This window comes from Oncorhynchus masou, chromosome 17 (assembly GCF_036934945.1).
Source record: "Oncorhynchus masou masou isolate Uvic2021 chromosome 17, UVic_Omas_1.1, whole genome shotgun sequence".
Classification (NCBI taxonomy): domain Eukaryota; kingdom Metazoa; phylum Chordata; class Actinopteri; order Salmoniformes; family Salmonidae; genus Oncorhynchus; species Oncorhynchus masou.
In genome coordinates this window covers 18334673-18356768 of record NC_088228.1, presented here as the reverse complement: position 1 = coordinate 18356768, position 22096 = coordinate 18334673, and the positions used below count along the sequence as shown (strand labels likewise).

Sequence of the window (22096 nt, the reverse complement as noted above, 5' to 3'; positions counted from 1 at the left end):
ATCCCACCTCTAGACCAGGGCAAATCAAATTTTATTTGTCACATGCACTGAATACAACAGGTGTAGTAGACCTTACCGTGAAATGTTTACTTACAAGCCCTAACCAACAACGCAGTTAAAAAAAATATATATATATCAAATAATAAATAATTTAAGAGCAGCAGTAAAATAACAATAGCGAGGCTATATACATGGGGTACCGGTACAATGTGCGGTGGCAGTGGTTAGTCGAGGTAATATGTACATGTATAGTTATTAGTGACTATGCATAGAAAATAACGGAGTAGCAACACTGTAAAGGGGGGGCAGCAATGCAAATAGTCTGGGTAGCCATTTGATTAAATGTTCAGGAAGGAGTCTTATGGCTTGGGGGTAAAGAAGCTGTTTAGAAGCCTCTTGGACATAGACTTGCCGTGCGGTAGCGTAGCAGAGAGAACAGTCTAAGGTGGCTGGAGTCTGACAATTTTTATGGCCTTCCTCTGACACCGCCTGGTAGAGGTCCTGGATAGCAGCTGGGCCGTTCGCACTACCCTCTGTAGTAGAGGTCGACTGATTTAATTGTAATGGCCGATTTTTCAAGTTTTCATAACAATCGGAAATCTGTATTTTTGGGCGCCGATTTAAAAAAAAATATATTGCAACCTTACAGTTAACTAGTCCAACGCAATAACGGCCTGCCTCTCTCTCGTTGCACTCCACAAGGAGACTGCCTGTTACGCGAATGCAGTAAGCCAAGGTAATTTGCTAGCTAGCATTAAACTTGTGAAAAACAGTCAATCATAATCACTAGTTAACTACACATGGTTGATATTACTAGATATTATCTAGCGTGTCCTGCGTTGCGTATAATCTGACTGAGCATATAATCTGCCTGAGCATACAAGTATCTGACTGAGCGGTGGTAGACAGAAGCAGGCGCGTAAACATTCATTCAAACAGCGCTTTCGTGCGTTTTGCCAGCAGCTCTTCGTTGTGCGTCAAGCATTGCGCTGTTTATGACTTCAAGCCTATCAACTCCCGAGATGAGGCTGGTGTAACCGAAGTGAAATGGCTAGCTAGTGAGCGCGCGCTAATAGCGTTTCAAACTTCACTCGCTCTGAGACTTCTAGTAGTTGTTCCCCTTGCTCTGCATGGGTAACGCTGCTTCGATGGTGGCTGTTGTCGTTGTGTTGCTTGTTCGAGCCCAGGGAGGAGCGAGAAAATGGACGGAAGCTATACTGTTAGACTGGCAACACTAAAGTGCCTTTATCCAATAGTCAACGGTTAATGAAATACAAATGGCATAGAGGGAAAAAGTCCTATAATTCCTATAACTACAACCTAAAACTTCTTACCTGGGAATATTGGAAGACTCATGTTAAAAGGAACCACCAACTTTCACATGTTCTCATGTTCTGAGCAAGGAACTGAAACGTTAGCTTTCTTACATAGCACATATTGCACTTTTACTTTCTTCTCCAACACTTTGTTTTTGCATTATTTAAACCAAATTGACCATGTTTCATTATTTACTCGAGGCTAAATTGATTTTATTGATGTATTATATTAAGTTAAAATAAGTGTTAATTCAGTATTGTTGTAATTGTCATTATTACAAATAAAAAATAACAAAAAATTGGCTGATTAATCGGTATCGGCTTTTTTTGGTCCTCCAATAATCGGTATCGGCGTTAAATAATAATCGGTCAACTTCTACTTTGTTGTGCCTTGCGGTCAGAGGTCGAGCAGTTTCCTTACCAGGCAGGATGCTCTCTGGTGCAGCTGTAGGACCTTTTGAGGATCTGATGACCCATGCCAAATCTTTTTAGTTTCCTGGGGGAAATAGGTTTTGTCGTGCCCTCTTCACGAATGTCTTTTTGTGCTTGGACCATGTTTGTTGGTGATGTGGACACCAAGGAATTTGAAGCTATCAACCTGCTCCACTACAGCCCCATCGACGAGAATGGGGGCGTGCTCGGTCCTCCTTTTTCTGTAGTCCACAATCATCTCCTTTGTCTTGATCACATTGAGGGAGAGGAGGTTGTCCTGGCACCGCACGGCCAGGTCTCTGATAATATTATAATGGGTAGTTGTCAAGATTCCCGTACACTGATAAAGCCTAGTCCTGGTCATTAGAAATTCCTGCTGAGCATGGTTTTTAGTTTAGGACTAGGCTTTGTGTCCAGGAAACTGGCCCCAAGTGTGTATGTGTACCCCTACGCATTTCCATTTCAACTGATTATAGGCTTACCCTAGGTTATTGACAGCAGATTAGTTAATTAATGGTGAAATTGCCCCCCTCAGAACCGTAAGAACGAGGAGGCTGGGTATGAGAAGATGCTGAAACTGCGGCGGGACCTGAGCCGAGCCGTCACCATCCTGGAGATGATCAAGAGGAGGGAGAAGAGCAAGAGAGAGCTGCTGCACCTCACCCTGGAGATCGTAGAGAAGAGGTGGGTACTACTCATAGATGTACTTTAAGTCATGTTGCTCGGATGCCAGTCATCTTAGCCAGGACAACGTTCATTCTGGAAACTGATCAAATATGGTAAAATAATGTATACAACAGTGCATATGTAGATATCTGCTTGGGTATATACACTGCTTAAAAAAATAAATGGAACACTAAAACAACACATCCTAGATTAATAAAATATTCTTATTAAATACTTTTTTCTTTACATGGTTGAATGTGCTGACAACAAAATCACACAAATTATCAATGGAAATCAAATGTATCAACCCATGGAGGTCTGGATTTGGGAGTCTCACTCAAAATTAAAGTGGAAAACCACACTACAGGCTGATCCAACTTTGATGTAATGTCCTTAACAAGTCAAAATGAGGCTCAGTAGTGTGTGTGGCCTCCATGTGCCTGTATGACCTCCCTACAACGCCTGGGCATGCTCCTGATGAGGTGGCAGCCAACTCCTGGACAGTCTGTGGTGCAACGTGGTGTTGGTGGATGGAGCGAGACATGATGTCCCAGATGTGCTCAATTGGATTCAGGTCTGGGGAACGGGCGGACCAGTCCATAGCATCAATGCCTTCCTCTTGCAGGAACTGCTGACACACTCCAGCCACATGAGGTGTAGCATTGTCTTGCATTAGGAGGAACCCAGGTCCAACCGCACCAGCATATGGTCTCACAGGGCGTCTGAGGATCTCATCTCTGTACCTAATGGCAGTCAGGCTACCTCTGGCGAGCACATGGAGGGCTGTGTGGCCCCCCAAAAAATGCCACCCCACACCATGACCGACCCACCGCCAAACCGGTCATGCTGGAGGATGTTGCAGGCAGCAGAACGTTCTCCACGGCGTCTCCAGACTCTGTCACGTCTGTCACGTGCTCAGTGTGAACCTGCTTTCATCTGTGAAGAGCACAGGGCGCCAGTGGCGAATTTGCCAATCTTGGTGTTCTCTGGCAAATGCCAAACGTCCTGCAGGTGTTGGGCTGTAAGCACAACCCCCACCTGTGGACGTCGGGCCCCTCATACCACGCTCATGAAGTCTGTTTCTGACCGTTTGAGCAGACACATGCAGATTTGTGGCCTGCTGGATGTCATTTTGCAGGGTTCTGGCAATGCTCCTCCTGCTCCTCCTTACACAAAGGTGGAGATAGCGGTCCTGCTACTGGGTTGTTGCCCTCCTACGGCCTCCTTCACGTCTCCTCATGTTCTGGCCTGTCTCCTGGTAGCGCCTCCATGCTCTGGACACTACGCTGACAAGACACAGCAAACCTTCTTGCTGCAGCTCGCATTGATGTGCCATCCTGGATGAGCTGCACTACCTGAGCCACTTGTGTGGGTTGTAGACTCCGTCTCATGCTACCACTAGAGTGAAAGCACCACCAGCAATGTGACCAAAACATCAGCCAGCTAGCATAAGAACTGAGAAGTGGTCTGTGGTCACCACCTGCAGAACCACTCCTTTATTGGGGGTGTCTTGCTAATTGCCTATAATTTTCACCTGTTGTCTATTCCATTTGCACAACAGCATGTGAAATTTATTGTCAATCAGTGTTGCTTCCTAAGTGGACAGTTTGATTTCACAGAAGTGTGATTGACTTGGATTTACATTGTGTTTAAGTATTCCCTTTATTTTTTTGAGCAGTGTATGTTTGCTAGACATCTTGCCAACATTGATTAGGCCTATAGGATCTCTATGGTACTACTGTAGTGGAATAGTTAGGATCTGTTTAATAGAGTTGTACTTCTGTTACAAAAGAGTTTTGATTGTCTGGTGATTTGATTGAAATCCAGTCATTTTATTAAAATTGTTGATTATGACTTTGACCTTTGCCCTTCCAGGAACGTTATGTCAGACTTCGGTGGTGAGATCATGGCTGAAGTGCTGGCCCAGCGAGCTCTGGCCAAGCCTGCCCATATTATTCCCCTGGCGCCGCTGACCAACAGCAACCAGTATAGACATCAGGACCACATGGACCTCAAGGAGTACAAGTCCAAGGTGGGTGTGTGAGTTAGAGAGAAAAAATAGGTTGATCTCTCATTGGCCCGTATTCACTTAGTGTCTCCTAGTAGGAGTGCTGCTTATCTAGGATCAGCTTTGCCTTTTGGATCACAATGGAGACAGTGACCTGATCCTACGGGCCAATTACTCAAGTTTTTTTCCTGCTTTCCCTCCCAAGAAATTGCTAGCAAGTGAGTGACAAATTGAAATGTCTGTCCTTCCCTTCTAGCCGGAGAAGACTGAGGTCATCAGGCAGAAGAGGAAGTATGAGAGGAAGCCTAAAGTCTTACCCCTGTCAGCTGCTGCCCCTCACTACTCTGGCCCCTCTGTGTTCAACGCTAAGGACGTCCACCAGTATGACTTCCCCAGTTCAGATGATGAGCTGCACTCCCAGGTAGGCAGAGCGGTTAGACATGGGCCTAGGGGTCCATTTGGGACGCAACCCAACGTCCTATGCACTTGTAGATCTGAGAGGATTTGATTAGTATAAGCAATATGTTGAGACTTCCACCTAGACTATCAGAGGGCAAGATGGTGCTATGACCATATTATTGTCATCTGTCAAATCTCCAAGTGCTTAGGGTGGATTTGGGATTGGCCCTTGGACATCTGTGTGGGAAACTTTTTTTATTTGGTCATAATGTAATTTTGGTGACCTGTGACTGCTCTCCCTCTCTAGATGCACTCCGGCTCTTCAGAAGCTGAGGAGGAGAATGACCCTGATGGTTCCTTTTCATTCCGAAGGAAAGCAGGCTGTCAATATTATGCTGTGAGTATAAATTACTCATCTGATAACATTATTGTACATTTACACAAGTTAATTTTGTACCCAATATCTGTACATTATATACTAAATGACCAAAAGCTCGTTGAACATCTCATTCCAAAATGATGGGCATTAATATGGAGTTGGTCCACCCCTTTACTGCTGTAACAGCATCCACTCTTCTGAGAAGGCTTTTCACTAGATGTTGGAACTAGGGATGCACGATATATTGGTGAACATATCGGAATTGGGCGACATTAGCTAAAAATGCCAACATCGTTCTGATGTCTAGTTTAATAATTCTTGGAACTACCCATCCCGGATCCGGGAGAATTGTCATCAACTACACTAATTAGCATAGCGCAACGGTCAAAAAATATTACTAGAAAATATTCATATTCATGAAATCACAAGTGAAATATAGTGAAAAAACAGCTTAGCCATCATCTTGTCATCTCAGATTTTGAAATTATGCTTTACAGCCAAAGCAAGAAAAGCTTTTGTGTAAGTTTATCGATAGCCTAGCATAGCATTATGTCCAGCTAGCAGCAGGAAGCTTGGTCACAAAAATCAGAAAAGCAATCAAATTAACCGTTTACCTTTGAGCTTTGGATGTTTTCACTCACGAGACTCCCAGTTAGACAGCAAATGTTCCTTTTGTTCCATAAAGATTTTTTTTTTACCCAAAATTCCTCGTTTGTTTGTCACGTTATGTTCAAAAATCCACGACAACGCCGAAAAAAATACACATTATATATCCATAATATAGACAAACATGGCAAACGTTTTTTATAATCAATCATCAAGGTGTTTTTCAAATATCTATTCAATAATATATCAACCTGGCTTTTCAGTAGGAGCGAGTAAAAATGACTACCTCTGTCTTTTACGCAAGAATCACTCTGAGAGCCCTCAGCTGGCCACTGACGCAATGTAGTCGTTTACGCTCATTCTTCAACATAAAGGCATGAAACTACGTGAAAATGCTGGAGACGCGTAGAAAAAGGAATCTGGTTGATATCCCTTTCAGTGGCCAATAGGGGTGCATAGGAACACAACGGTTTCAAAACATGAGTCACTTCCTGATTGGATTTTTCTTAGGCTTTCGCCTGTGTTTTCTATCCAATTATATGCATATTCTAGCATCTGGTCCTAAGAAATAGGCGGTTTACTTTGTTAACGTTATTTTTCCAAAAATATAAACAGTGCCCCCTAGTTTCAAGAGGTTAACGCTGATATTAAAAACCGATGTCAAAGCTACCGTGCATACCTATATAACGTAGGTACATGATGTAATAACGCCACGTAAAAGTTTGCACTACACGTGCAACACAGCATTCTTAAACTAGCCCACACGTCTGCTGTGTGGGTCGAGCAGTCATTTGAAAGAGTAAGAACATATTGGCAAGACAACTCAAAGACAAATCCAGTAAAGCCAAGATAATGAATTTCATTGCCCTTGCAATCAAGCGTTCTCTGTCGTGAGTGATGTTGGCTTTTGCAGACAGGTCGAGCACCGGTACACACTACCAAGTGCGCTATTTTTCAAATGCTGCCCTACCGGTGTTACACAGTAATAGTGTCACTGCTATTAGCTTCACGATATGCATACTATGGAATGCTGTTTGGGACTTTGCTTGTCAAAAAAGATAGAGTAGCACTGTCAAAGCTGTACAAAAAAAGTCTGCAAACACCGACCACGAACAATATTTACAATACCGCGTTGGTAATAAAGCATTTGTTCGACAGCAACTTCTGGAGTAGTTGGCACCAATACAACCAGCCTGAAAACTGACCAGTAGAAACGGCAGTCATTTTCATTATTCTTAACAATAATTTAGGAGTCTTTGTGATTAAGTATTAGCTAGGTTGCCAGAGTGAAAAGCCGGCTATTGAAATTGAACTTCAGTTCATGAAAAATAAATAGCTAGGCAGCTACTTAACCCTGTTGCCCAAAGCTAACGTTATAAGCAGCCAGCTAGCTTCATCTGGTTAGTGAGACTCGACCGGACCGGGTATATGTTGTGACGCTAGCCACAATAAGGATTAGACACAATAGTGGAATTTACGGTTTGCCTTCAAATAGAGGTATGTCATTGACAGTGATCCAAATGAATACAAATAGTAGAATTATGCTAGTAGCTGCCTAGGTATTTATTTTTCATGAACTGAAGTTCAATTTCAATAGCCGAGCAACAAGTGGCAACCTAGCTAATACTTAATCACAAAGACTCCTAAATCATTAAGAATAATGAAAATGACTGCAGTTTCTACTGGTCATTGTTTTTAGGTTGGTTGTATTGGTGCTAGCTAGGTACCAAGCTAAAGCTAGATACCCCAGGAGTTGCGGTCGAACAAATGATGCTTTGGCAGTGCTACTGTGTTCTTTTTGACACGCAAAGACCCAAACGGCATTCCATAGAAATCCTGGTTGAGAATGAAACGACTGAACAAATGAACGAAACAGCACAGCAAGTAAGTGAAGGTAATACGTTTTGATTATGTTTTACTGGTAATGGGGGCATGCGTAAATGCCAAAACTTTTTGGGTTAACTTTTTTTAAATTAACTAGGCAAGTCGGTTAAGAACAAATTCTTATTTACCATGATGGCCCGGAAGATACTGGGCCAATTGTGTGCTGCCGTATGGGACTCCCAATCACAGCCTGGATTCGAACAAGTGTCTTTCAAGCCTTTTACACTGAGATGCAGTTCCTTAGACCACTGTGTAACTATTTAACTGTACTAGAATGCTTAAAAGGCCACAAACATTTTAAATATCTGTTATTAGTATAATTTTTGGGTGCAAGAAAAATATTGGATATCGCTATCAGCCAAAAATGCCGTATCGGTGCATCACTAGCACAGAATCATCTAGAATGTCTTTGTATGCTGTAGCGTTAAGATTTCCCTTCACTGGAACTAAGTGGCCTAGCCCGAACCATAAACAGCCCCAGACCATTATTCCTTATGTGGCCTACCACTTCGCGGCTGAGCCGTTGTTGCTCCTAGACGTTTCCACTTCACAATAACAGCACTTACTGTTGACCGGGACAGATCTAGCAGGGTAGACATTTGATCAACTGACTTGTTGGAAAGGTGGCATCCTATGACGATGCAACGTTAAGTCACTGAGCTCTTCAGTTAGACAAATATTGCCAGTAGAATGGCCTATGGAGGTTACATGGCTGTCTGCTCGATTCTATTCAACTGTCAAACAACTGGTGTGGCTGAAGTAGCCGAGGTCACTGATTTGTAGGGGTGTCCACATACTTTTGTATTTAATTCAAAACATAATGCAGGAAATTGAACACACATGTAATCATATTGTCCCTGTGGCCTTCTGTCTGGCCATGTATTGTAACTTGCATTATAAATAATATATGCCATTTAGCAGACGCTTTTATCCAAGACTTGTTAGTCATGAGTGCATCATGTTTTTACGTGTGGGTGGTCCCAGGAATCGAGCCCACTATCTTGGCGTTATAAGCGCCATGCTCTACTGAGCTAGAGACCATGTCTAAAACTTGTCCTATGTCTAATGGCTCCTCCTGTGTCTGTCTCACTAGTCTCGGTTGGACCACTGCGGCAGCTGGCCGTGGGTCAGTCCGTCAGAGGGAGGTCTGGGAGACACTCGTTACCGCTACTGCCTCACCACTCTCACCGTGCCACCACGCTGCCTTGGCATGGCACGACGCCGCCTGGGACGGGGGGGCAGGTAGGTTACTGTATGGTGAAAGGGTCAATCTGGGATTCAAACGGAGGGTTGCCCCCGCCACTGTTTGGGTAAACAGCTGAGTGATGGGCCAGGACAAATATAACCACTCTCCAATTCATATTAAGATCTGTTGATGTGAGATCAATGTAATAGTTTTCTGTGACCAATGGCATGAATGAATGCCTTGCTAACAGAAGGACTTAACCCTGTTCTCTCTCCCTCAGGGTTTTGCTGGACAGGGCGCACACAGACTTTGACAATGTATTTCATGGGCTGGACTCTGAAATGCTTGACCTGCCTGCCCACTCTCCAGTCACAGACAAGTTTGCAAGTACCTCACAAACAAATACCTCGGACAGAACCTCTTCTTATTCTTCCTCTTCTGCGGACCTCAGTCGGATACTGTTGAACATTAAGTCGAGCCGATGGAGGCACTTTAGGCCCCGGACACTATCACTACACGACGAGGACAACACAGTCACAGATCCTTTGTTCAGGAGGCTGGGCAGGGGCCAGAGTCGTATCACCGCTACCCTGGCTGGCACCACTGGCCCCCTGAGAGGAGCTGGCCACACGGCCCCCACAGCTGGTGAGTAGGGCCTGAGGTTATAGGTTTATCTGCGCACGCACGCCGTTCCATAGACAAGCACACAGTCTACGTCTATATACACACACACACCATTCCATAGACAAGCACACAAGTCTATATATACACTGCTCAAAAAAATAAAGGGAACACTAAAATAACACATCCTAGATCTGAATGAATGAAATATTTTTATTAAATACTTTTTTCTTTACATAGTTGAATGTGCTGACAACAAAATCACACACAAATTATCAATGGAAATCAAATGTATCAACCCATGGAGGTCTGGATTTGGACTCCCACTCAAAATTAAAGTGGAAAACCACACTACAGGCTGATCCAACTTTGATGTAATGTCCTTAAAACAAGTCAAAATGAGGCTCAGTAGTGTGTGTGGCCTCCACGTGCCTGTATGACCTCCCTACAACACCTGGGCATGCTCCTGATGAGGTGGCAGATGGTCTCCTGAGGGATCTCCTCCCAGACCTGGACTAAAGCATCCGCCAACTCCTGGACAGTCTGTGGTGCAACGTGGCGTTGGTGGATGGAGCGAGACATGATGTCCCAGATGTGCTCAATTGGATTCAGGTCTGGGGAACGGGCGGGCCAGTCCATAGCATCAATGCCTTCCTCTTGCAGGAACTGCTGACACACTCCAGCCACATGAGGTGTAGCATTGTCTTGCATTAGGAGGAACCCAGGTCCAACCGCACCAGCATATGGTCTCACAGGGGGTCTGAGGATCTCATCTCGGTACCTAATGGCAGTCAGGCTACCTCTGGCGAGCACATGGAGGGCTGTGTGGCCCCCCAAAGAAATGCCACCCCACACCATGACCGACCCACCGCCAAACCGGTCATGCTGGAGGATGTTGCAGGCAGCAGAACGTTCTCCACGGCGTCTCCAGACTCTGTCACGTCTGTCACGTGCTCAGTGTGAAAATAAAAATAAAAGAGAGCCGCACACTCTTGGAGCTCAGATGCAAAAATTTAATTTTTTTTCTTCTAGAACGTGCTCAGTGTGAACCTGCTTTCATCTGTGAAGAGCACAGGGCGCCAGTGGCGAATTTGCCAATCTTGGTGTTCTCTGGCAAATGCCAAACGTCCTGCACGGTGTTGGGCTGTAAGCACAACCCCCACCTGTGGACGTCGGGCACTCATACCACCCTCATTGAGTCTGTTTCTGAGAATTGTGCGCCACCCTATGGGACTCGCAATCACTGCCGGATGTGATGCAGCCTGAATTCAACCCAGGTACTGTAGTGATGCCTCTTGCACTGAGATGCAGTGCCTTAGACCGGAGCGCCAATTTCGGGATCAAAATGCTCCTGATCAGCCTCTACACCCCCCAAGGCATAAGACTGCTGAACAGCTGATCAAATGGCTAACCAGGCTATTTGCACACGTATATTGATGCCTCATTCAGACACACTTTCATACTTCACATAGGCTGCTGTTAATCTGTTTATTATCCATCCTGATGGCCTTGTCACTTTTACCCCTGCATACATGTATACTGCACAAAAATATGAACACAGCATTTAGTGTTGATCATTAATGTTCTATATGCACAAAAAGCTTATTTCTTTAAAATAGTGTAGACAAATTTGTTTATCCCTGTTAGTGAGCATTTCTCCTTTGCCAAGATTATCCAACCACCTGACAGGTGTGGCATATCAAGAAGCTGATTAACCTCTACAGCTCCCCCCTACTTTGTGCAATTTCCGCCTGAAGACATACCCCAATGTGAATTGAATGTAGGAGAATATAACACAAAAATAAAAAACGTATGTTTTAAAATTGTTTTATCTTTAAAACGAACAAGATAAAACAAACATTCAGATAGGATGATGGGGACAATTTCAGTGAAAAATATAAGAGGGCAACAGTACTTGTGCAAAGTTTCAGAATGATAACTTCCAAAATGCTACATGACATTTATCATGAAGTCACCCAGGTGTCCCACACAAGTAGCCCAAATGTACCCAAGTGGCCAAATTGGTGAAGGTATACATTTTGAAACAAATAACTATATACAAAATACCAAAATGGTATTCTAACACCCCTGCCCCATGGAAGGGGAAAAAAAACTTATTGATAAAAAAAAAATATATATATATTTACAAAATAACATGGGTAACTATTTATACACTTTCAATATTTGGAAGACCCTCAGTCCTTTATCAATTCAAATCTACTTATATAGCCTCAGCCTAAAACCCCAAACAGCAAGCAATGGCTAGGAAGAAACCTAGAGAGGAACCAGGCTATGAGGGGTTGCCAGTCCCCTTCAGAACAGTTGAAACTGGAACAGCGGCAAGGCCAGGTGGACTGGGGACAGCAAGGAGTCATCATGCGAGGTAGTCCTGACGCATGGTCCTAGGGCTCAGGTCCTCGAGAGAGAGAATTAGAGAGCATACTTAAATTCACACAGGACACCGGATAAGACTCCCATTCGGAGTCCGTGTCACTGTGAAAGACAAATGTTAAGTTAGAATAGTTTCACATATGAGCCCTGTATCAACAGGTATGATAAACTCTCTCATATATATCTAAGGTTGAATATATTGATTATTACTATTACCTGCTAGATCTACTGTCTTTATTATATTATGACATTTCAGCTAGATCTACTGTCTTTATTATATTACAACACACCAGCTGTATCTACTGTCTCCACTTTGGCCATTGTGGTCCTGCCCTCCCCTCAACAGCATCAAATACGCTATTTCATGTGGGTTTGGGTGGGGCGGCAGACACACGCATCTCACATTTCATGACATTACATGTTTATTTATTGCTTCTAAAATGTAAAAAGAATCACATATTTTATATTAATTTCAAACAAGGGCATTAGCATGATAAGAACTTACCAGTCCAAAACGATGTCCTCTCCCGTTCAAAAAATATTCCTGCACAATCGCTAAATGAATCGTTCTACAACAATCTCGGTCTCACCTTCCCAATCAATTTATTCTAAAATTATGTGTAATATCTGTATATCTAGACTTAGATTTAGCTTTCCCTGACTTAGTCGCCATAATGATTGATATATAAACTGAATCTGCACGCTCACCAACCAATGCGTGTGTAATATGTGTAGCTCCTTCCAGTATGAAAATTCAATAGCGCATGACTCTCTTTACACTGGAGCTTACTACATGGGTTGGTCTTGCAACACATAAACATGGCGTATTGCCGTTTAGCTCAGCTCATTGGCTATCTACCCAGCTAGATTTCAAGACGATCAGTGGTCATTGGGTTAAAATACAGTTAATCAACGAAACAGCGGGTAAATCATTGGTGCACAATGATGTCATGACTTGTCTTCAAATCTGTTTCTTTCAGTCAATATGTCCCGCGAAATGACCCATCATGTTTGATTGAGTTACAAACAAACCAGTTGATTGCAGTGAAACCAAACATGACTGGAGACATGTATTTTCATGAATGTTTAATATGACTATGTAGCGATCACTATATGTTGTGGAATTTCAGCCCGCTAGCGGGTTCCGTGCACTGCGTCTCAATCACCACATCCGTCAATATCTCCCTTCCGCATCTGTGCTGAAAGGTAGCAGAGCTAGAGTGATGTTTATCAGACCATGAGACATCCCGAAAATGGGTCTTTTCACAAAATGGTGTGTGGTGTCCAAACGGTTTGGCCTAAACCATTTATGACCACTATTGAAAGACGAGTCTCTCATGAATACGATGGTGTTCTCCTTTTTGCTCTTGGATGCCCACAAGATTCGTCTGAAGTCTGAACAGCCTTTTCTGCCAGTAGCAGCCTCGAGACTTGTCTGACGGCCCCGGTGCCATTTTGAAAAATGAATGGAAGTGTATCTATGGAGATAGTTTGGTGCCTAAAATAAGGGGATATTTTGTCACGGTACAGCCCTAAAATTGATTTATTTTTATCCTCAATCTACACACACTACCCCATAATGACAAAGCAAAAAAACTGATACCACATTTACATGAGTATTTAGACCCTTTACATAGTACTTTGTTGAAGTGCCTTTGACAGTGATTACAGCCTCAAGTCTTCTTGGGTATGACGCTACAAGCTTGGCACAGCTGTATTTGGAGTTTCTCCCATTCTTCTCTGCAGATCCTCTAAAGCTCTGTCAGGTTGGATGGGGAGCATCGCTGCACAGCTATTTTCAGATCTCTCCAGAGATGTTAGATTGGGTTCAAGTCCGGGCTCTGGCTGGGCCACTCAAGGACATTCAGAGACTTGTCCCGAAGCCACTCCTGCATTGTCTTGGCTGTGTGCTTAGGGTCGTTGTCCTGTTGGAAGGTGAACCTTCACCCCAGTCTGAGGTCCTGAGCGCTCTGGAGCAGGTTTTCATCAAGGATCTCTCTGAACTTTGCTCCGTTCATCTTTGCCTCGATCCTAACTATAAATAATCCTTGTTATGACCATCTTAAAACAATTCCTTATGCTAGTGGCCAATATTGTGTTGATTCTAAGCTTTCAATGCAACATTCCAGAAACAAAAGGAACTGTGCAAAACTTTGCATGACATTTTGTTGTAGGCATAACACATCGGAGTAGGATTCTATTGCACTGACAGTCACAACTCAGGCCCGTACTCTACACAGATCGGTGTGTCGTAACCAATCAGAGTTGCAGTTGGCCTATATGCAAATAGACCATTGCCATAATGCATCTGTGCCAGTCACTTTGAACTAGTATGAGCAGTCGTGAGTAGATGCAGCTCTCGCTTTCAAAACAAGCGCATGTAGCGACTTGGGCACATTTGTTCATATCCTTTACTAGTTAGGGAGGCCCAGTTATAGCTCATTTGTAGTGAGCAATGGGGTAGTGATTGCTTCTTACAAGAGTACAGAACACAGGACATGTACATTTCTAAACCTATGTGAAAAGTGAGTTGGGTAAAGAGCTTTTTTTTGTTCTTCAACCGGCAGTGTTGTATTTTGAGACTGGCTTGAATAAGCTAAGTAGCCAAAGGGCACAGGGGTAGCATCATTTCTGATTTCTTTGAAATAATGGTATGGGAATACAAATGCATTTTATTTTGTAAAGTGGTTTCTTGCATCAAACAACACATTTTCAGTCACCTTGTCTGAAGGACAAGTGGATAAACCGGTTAATGTCGAGCCCTGCGTGGTTTTTATTTCAAAAGTCTCATGGAATATAGGTCTACATTGGCTGCTATTATAGGCTGAGTGATAGAACACCTATTTCCATGTTATGGGATGCATTCCCCATTGTTTTTTTATGGTAGGTCTACATTATGATCATCCACAGTAGCCTACTTGACCAATGTCTGAAACTAACTTAAAGCGGGTTCAACCTCTGTGTTCACAGTAAACGCATGCTGGAAGTTGCACAGAATTTTCACAACATTCAAGTTTGTGCTCAGCAGACCTGAAATTTGCACAGTGACAAAAAGATTGGACAGAAAATTGGTTGCACCCCATATTGAAGTGACCGGTTCTCTTTTCTCTCTCCGTTTCATGCAGCTTTCACCGCCCAACAATACCAGCAGCATCAGGAGCAGCTGGCCTTGATGCAGAAACAGCAGCTTGAGCAGATCCAACAGCAGCAACAAGCCAACAGCACCTCCTCCACTGCCAACAGCACACAGGTTAGCCTGCTCTCTGACCTGGGCTATTCATTATTCGATTACTGATATAGGAGGGACCTGATCATAGATCTGCACTCCTACTCTTGAGATGCATGTTCCATTCTCTGTCCTTCTCAGGTAGTCTCTTCAGTTTTGTGTTAATAAGTTCTTGCTGTCCTCCTCTTCCAGGTTCTGGTCTCCAAGATGTTAGATTCTGCCAGTGCCCAGTTTGCTGCAACTGCCCTGGTGACCACAGACCAGCTGCTGGCCTTGAAGACTAAGGATGAGGAAGGGCCGGGGTGTGGGGTCAACGGGGTCCTTTCACCCTCAGGTAACATTGACTGCACCAAAGCGTTTGTATTAAAAGAAGAGCTTGAACGAAAAGAGAAACTCGCACATTGCTTTTGTAGGTATTACTTTGTAAACTGACCAATGCCATAAGGCCGGTATGTAGCCAATGTCAATCTGGTAAGGTTAGTGTGCAAGTTTCTTTTTCTTTCAACATATCATCAAATAATTCCCACTCTCCTGCAACAAGTAATCTGAGACGTGCAAGTGCTTTTCCAATGAAACGCAGAGCTTTGACAGAAGCAAACAAGAGGTTGGAACTGATCAAAGGGGATACTGCTTGTATAGCTTCAGCGAGTACCTTGCAGACTTAATGATTTGTGTTCTGTTCTCCCTTCCAACAGGTGTCTACAAGGGCTTGAACCTCACTAGCACAGCATCTCTGTCGCCTGCTGCCCCCACCTCCACCCCTAGCCCTCTGACCACCATTACCCCCTCCTCCCCCTTCCTCTTGCCCAGCACTTTCAACAACGGCACCCCCCACACCAATGCTGCCAAGTCCACCGCCACTCAGGTCCTGATGGGGAACAACAACAACCTCCGTCTGAGCATGTCCTCACTCGGGGGTCCTGCTGGGGGGGCCCTCACCAAGCGCCACATACCCCGGACACTAAGCCACGCCCACGTCGCTGTGTCGTCATCTGCCTTAAAGCTGGCCGCTAACTGTCAAATGCCCAAGGTCTCCACAAACACCCCGTCAATGGACATTGTGCCAAGGTGAGAGGGGGAGAGGGAATGGATGTGTGTGCCTGTCACAAATGGCACCCTAATCCCTTCATAGTGCACTATTGACCAGGGCTCTGATAGAGCTGTAGTATACTACAGAGGGAATAGTCAATTTGGGACACAATGTAGAGAAATGGACCATTACTCAGTGTTCAGATCACCGTGGCTTAAACTGCTGCTTCAGGAATATTACCTACCAGTCCATTTGAGTCAATAATGAATGTAGATATTGTTGAGCAGTCTTTGATTTTGATTTGTTCATATTTTCTCTCCACCTGTATCCAGGGAAAATCAGGATCAAGACAAGCCAGCACTAAACAGCATATCGGACAACACAGTGGCCATGGAGGTCACGTAGCCTCCGAACACAGGCAGGACTAAGGGCTCAGCCGGGAACTCATTTAGGTGCTATGCATCATAGAGTTGTGAATGCAACGAAGGGGCAGTGGTATGCGCACACACAGCATGCAACACTGTCTCCATGGCAACTGTTGGGACTTAATTGCAATGCTTGTCTTTTTCTCTCTTTTTTTTACTGTTAAGAAATATCAACATTTGTAAATTATGAATATGGCAATTGTATGTACAGTAGTGCATATTGTAATACCCTACCACCCTTGTATATAACATTACTTGAATACAGATTGTTCATTTGTGATGTTTTGCACTTGGGATTAAACATTTTCAAAAGACAAACTGCAAGTGGTGTGAGGAGTTGTACAACAGTGTCGTCACGTCAGTGCATGGTGTGGAACCTGCTGTTATCTATTTATTGTGCAGTGTTTCGGGGGAAAAAATCAGTTTGTTTTTGTTTTAATATTTTTTTTGTAAACTCTTCCCTCATTGCTTCCCGTGCTGTAGTCAATGTGTTTAGGTAGCTATGAACTTCTCTGTATTTTGTGTATTGTGAACATAACCAGGTGGTCCTCTCACAGATTCCTGGTTGTTGGTTCATTGTATCATGGAAACAAATGGTGACATGCATTCATACAGAGTTGGTGGCTGTGGATTTAAGGCATCAGTTTGTCAGTCGGTGGGTAATCGGTTGTTAAGAACTTCCAGTTTTAATTGTTTTTGAGACAAGTAACAAAATGAGGATGAAGTTTCTTCTCAGAAGTCACTGCTGTCTGACTTATCTAAGCACTAGTTTGTTTGGGTTAATGCTGCTTTTATGATTTAGCTCTGGTTTGTTGTCGGATTACCTGTGTTTAAGATGCCTTCCCCAATTATTTTGTGAATTTTTTAAAATATATTTTTGTAACCCCCCCTTCCGTTTTTTTGATAATGATTGTATGCTCCTTAATGAAACTTCATTATTTTGTTACTTGTTGATGAAATATAAGGGAGACGAATGCAGTAACTGTTTGACTACATGTATCATTCCAGTTTATACATAACAAGGAAAAATGTATAAAAATTTCTTTGCTTTATGAATAATTCTCCTGAAGGCTGCCAGGCCGAGGTAAACAACACGTATCGGGTGCCTTCCTCTTGGAAATACAAGCTCTCTTCTGTGAAGAGTACGGTACTTAGCAAGGCTACTGGTTAGTTTTTGTACCACAATCTGAATGCCCATTCCAATGGCATCATAATTGATCCACGAGTTTTTTTCTTTGAGACCCTCTAAATGAATGAGAAAATCCTCCTGAATTCTCACAAATAAAACCCAGGGCATTGTTTGGACCAGCATGTCTTGTTTTTTTGTCTCAAATTCACATTGTCCCATGTGTTCATGGTAGGGTGAAGTTACCCTAGACACTGATCTTGGTTTAGTTTTGCATTTCCCCCACTAATGGTAAAGGTTAGGATTGGAGGAGAGGAAGCTGATGCTAGATCTGTACCTAGGGAAACCCTCACTCCAGATCCTAGGAGATGCAGGGTTGTATTCATTTTGCAACCGAAAACAATGTCCAATGAGACAAGTTCTGGTGTTTTGGTCGGTTTTCTTCTGTTTGCTAGTTAAGTGTGACCCTGAGTTTAGTGGTAATGGGTTAATCTAAACTACAGTTTAATAGAGATTTGTTGGAACTGGTAATGACATACCAAATGGCAACCCTATCTAGTAAACAATGTCTTACCAGGCCTCAAGCCGACTAGGTGAAAAATCTGTGCCCTTGAGCAAGGCACCTAGCCCTAATTGCTCCCGTAAGTCACTGGGTAAGAGCATTGCTAAATGACTAAAACCATTTTTCCCAAACTTGATCCTGGGGACCCAAAGGGCTGCACGTTTAGTTTTTTTCCCCTAGGACAACACAACTGATTCAAATCAAAGCTTGAGATCATTCATTGAATCGTGTAGTGTTATGGCAAAAAAAACAAGAAGCGCAGCCCTTGGGGTCCCCAGGACAGAGTTTGGGAAACGCTGGATTAAAATGTAATGGGGCTCGGCTCTGGTCAGAAGTGGTGCAGTGTCTAAAACATTAGGAACATCTTCCTAATATGGAGTTGCACCCCCTTTTGCTCTCAGAACAGCTTCGATATGTCGGGCATGGACTCTACAAGGTGTCAAATGTTCCACAGGGATGTTGATGCCAATGCTTCCCACAGTTGTGTCAAGTGGGCTGGATGTTCATTGGGTGGTGGACTTTAATTTAATTTGGAATGTCAGTTAAGAGAGAATTCTTATTTACAATGACGGCCTGCGGGACTGGGATTAAAAACACAAATCATGACAAAGACAACACAATACTACATAGAGAGCCCTAAGACGACAACCTAGCAAGCATGGTAGTAGCACAAAACATGGTACAAACATTCCTGGGCACAGACAACTGCATAAAGGACAAGAAGGTAGAGACAATACATCACACACAGCAGCCACAACTGTCAGTAATTGATTGAGTGATTTACAACTGCAACCTGGCCAATATAAAGCAAAGCAGTGTGACACAAACAACAACACAGAGTTACACGTGGAATAAACAGACATAAAGTCAATAATACAATAGAGAAAGTCTATATACAGTGTTTGCAAATGAGGTAGGATAAGGGGAGTGATGCAATAAGTAGGCCATAGTGGCAAAATTATTACAGTATAGCATTAAACACTGGGGTGATAGATGTGCAGAAGATGAGTGTGCAAGTAGCGGTACTGGGGTGCAAAGGAGCAAAATAATTAACAATATGGGGATGAGTTAGTTGGGTGTGCTATTTACAGATTGGCTGTGTACAGGTACAGTGATCGGTAAGCTGCTCTGACAGCTGATGCTTAAAGTTAGATAGGGAGATGTGATTTTTGCAATTCGTTCCAGTTATTGGCAGCAGAGAACTGTAAGGAAAGGCAGCCAAAGGAAGTGTTGGCTTTGGGGATGACCAGTGAAATATACCTGCTGGTGCGCATGCTTTGGGTGGGATTTGCTATGGTAACCAGTGAGCTGAGGTAAGGCGGGGCTTTACCTAGCAAAGACTTATAGGTGACCTGGAGCCAGTGGGTTTGGCAACGAATATGTAGTGAGGGCCAGCCAACGAGAGCATACAGGTCGCAGTGGTGGGTAGTATATGGGGCTTTGGTGACAAAACGGATGGCACTGTGATAGACTGCATCCAATTTGCTGAGTACAGTGTTGGAGGCTATTTTGTAAATTACATAGCCGTAGTCAAGGATCGGTAGGATAGTCAGTTTTACGAGGGTATGGCAGCATGAGTGAAGGAGGCTTTGTTGCAAAATAGGAAGCCGATTCTAGATTTCATTTTGGATTGGAGATGCTTAATGTGAGTCTGGAAGGAGAGTTTACAGTCTAACCAGACACCTAGGTATTTGTAGTTGTCCACATATTCTAAGTCAGAACCGTCCAGGGTAGTGATGCTAGTCGGGCGGGAGGGTGCGGGCAGCAATCGGTTGAAGAGCATGCACTTAGTTTTACTTGCATTTAAAAGCAGTTGGAGGTCTCAGAAGGGAGTGTTGTATGGCATTGAAGCTTGTTTGGTGTTTTGTTAGCACAGTGTCCAAAGAAGGGCCAGATTTATATAGAATGGTGTTGTTTGCGTAGAGGTGGATCAGAGAATCACCAGCAGCAAGAGCGACATCATTGATATATACAGAGAAAAGAGTAGTTGAAGCACGTTTCGCAGCGATTATAGCCCCTAGTCTTATGACGCTTCAAGCTTGGCAAACCTGTATTTGGGGAGATCTTCTCAAACTATGCCAGGTTGGATGGGGAGCGTCGCTGCACAGCTATTTTCAAGTCTCTACAGATATGTTCGATCGGGTTCAAGTCTGGGCTCTTGCTGGGCCACTCAAGGACATTCAGAGGCTTGTCCTGAAGCCACTCCTGTGTTGTCTTGGCTGTGTGCTTAGGGTCATTGTCCTGTAGGAAGGTGAACCGTCGCCCCAGTCTGAGGTCTTGAGCACTCTGGAGCAGATTTTCATCAAGGATCTCTCTGTACTTTGCTCCGTTCATCTTTGCCTCGATCCTAACTAGTCACCCAGTCCCTGCCACTGAAAAACATCTGCTGCGACCACCATGCTTCACCGTAGGGATCCTATTGGCCAGGTGCCTCGTTTCCTCCAGACGTGACGCTTGGCATTCAGGCCAAGGAGTTCCATTTTGGTTTCATCAAACGAGAGAATCTTGTTTCTCATGGTCTGAGAAGCCTTTAGGTGCCGTTTTGGCAAACTCCAAGCGGGCTGTCATGCCTTTTAGTGAAGAATGTCTTCTTTCTGGCCATTCTACCATAAAGGCCTGATTGGTGGAGTGCTGCAGAGATGGGTGTCCTTCTGGAAGGATCTCCCATCTCCACGGATCTCCCATCTCCACAGAGGAACTCTGGAGCTCTGTCAGAGAGACCATCGAGTTCTTGGTCACTTCCCTGACCAAGGGCCTTCTCCCATGATTGCGCAGATTGGCCTGGTGGCCAGCTCTAGGAAGAGTCTTGGTGGTTCCAAACTTCTTCAATTTATGAATGATGGAGGCCACTGTGTTCTTGGGGACCTTCAATGCTGCAGAATGTTTTTGGTACCCATCCCCAGATATGTGCATCGACACAATCCTGTCTCTGACCTCTATGGACAATTCCTTTGACCTCATGGCTTGGTTTTTGCTCTGGTGGACTCCTATCAAGTTGTAAAAACATCAAGGATGATCAATGGAAACAGGATGCACCTGAGGTAAATTGAGTCTCATAGAAAGGGTCTGAATACTTACATAAATAAGGTATTTACATTTTTTATAAATTTGCTAAAATGCCTACAAAACTGTTTTTGCTTTGTCATTACGCGGTAATGTGTGTAGATTGATGAGGGAAAAATGTATTCAATCCATTTTAGAATAAGGCTGTAACAAAGTGAAGGGGTCTGAATACTTTCTAAATATACTGTACCACATGTGCACACTACATAAACACATGCACACAAAACAAAGCCTGTGAGCTGAGGAAACAGACACTTATGGTCTAGAGGTCTATAGGAGGTCTTCACAGATCCATCTGCACCCGAATACCCAAGACTCTATCCAGGATTTGAGATGGTCCGGATCCAGAATTCTAAATAATGTCATGGGTCTGGGTCAGACCTGATTGTCTCAGGTATGTCATTTTAACTGACTTGTCCAAAAGGACCGGTACAAATCCGAACCAGACTGCTGCAGTTATGTATGCGCGCGCACGCACACGCACGCACACACACACACACACAGTTGAAGTCAGAAGTTTACATATCAAATTTCAATCAAATGTATTTATAAAGCCCTTCTTACATCAGCTGGTGTCACATTGTGCTGTACAGAAACCCAGCCACGTTTCATCTTCAATGCCCTTGCTGATGGAAGGAGGTTTTCACTCAAAATCTCACGACACATGGCCTCATTCATTCTTTCCTTTACACGGATCAGTCGTCCTGGTCCCTTTGCAGAAAAACAGCCCCAAAGCATGATGTTTCCACCCCCATGCTTCACAGTAGGTATGGTGT

General features: G+C 43.8%; 1 protein-coding gene across 4 annotated transcripts in view; it reads left to right on the top strand.

Moving 5' to 3' along the window:
* Positions 1-17877, top strand: part of LOC135558638 (enhancer of polycomb homolog 1-like) — a 48275-nt gene extending 30398 nt beyond the window's left edge. For all 4 annotated transcript variants that reach the window (XM_064992593.1, XM_064992592.1, XM_064992591.1 and 1 more), the window contains 10 exons: positions 2284-2432; positions 4290-4446; positions 4679-4843; positions 5129-5218; positions 8784-8932; positions 9157-9521; positions 15014-15138; positions 15307-15448; positions 15810-16182; positions 16477-17877. In XM_064992593.1, the coding sequence (XP_064848665.1) occupies positions 2284-2432; positions 4290-4446; positions 4679-4843; positions 5129-5218; positions 8784-8932; positions 9157-9521; positions 15014-15138; positions 15307-15448; positions 15810-16182; positions 16477-16549 (1788 nt within the window). In that variant the 3' untranslated portion in view covers positions 16550-17877. The remainder of the gene's footprint in view (positions 1-2283; positions 2433-4289; positions 4447-4678; positions 4844-5128; positions 5219-8783; positions 8933-9156; positions 9522-15013; positions 15139-15306; positions 15449-15809; positions 16183-16476) is intronic.
* Positions 17878-22096: the final 4219 nt, after the last annotated feature.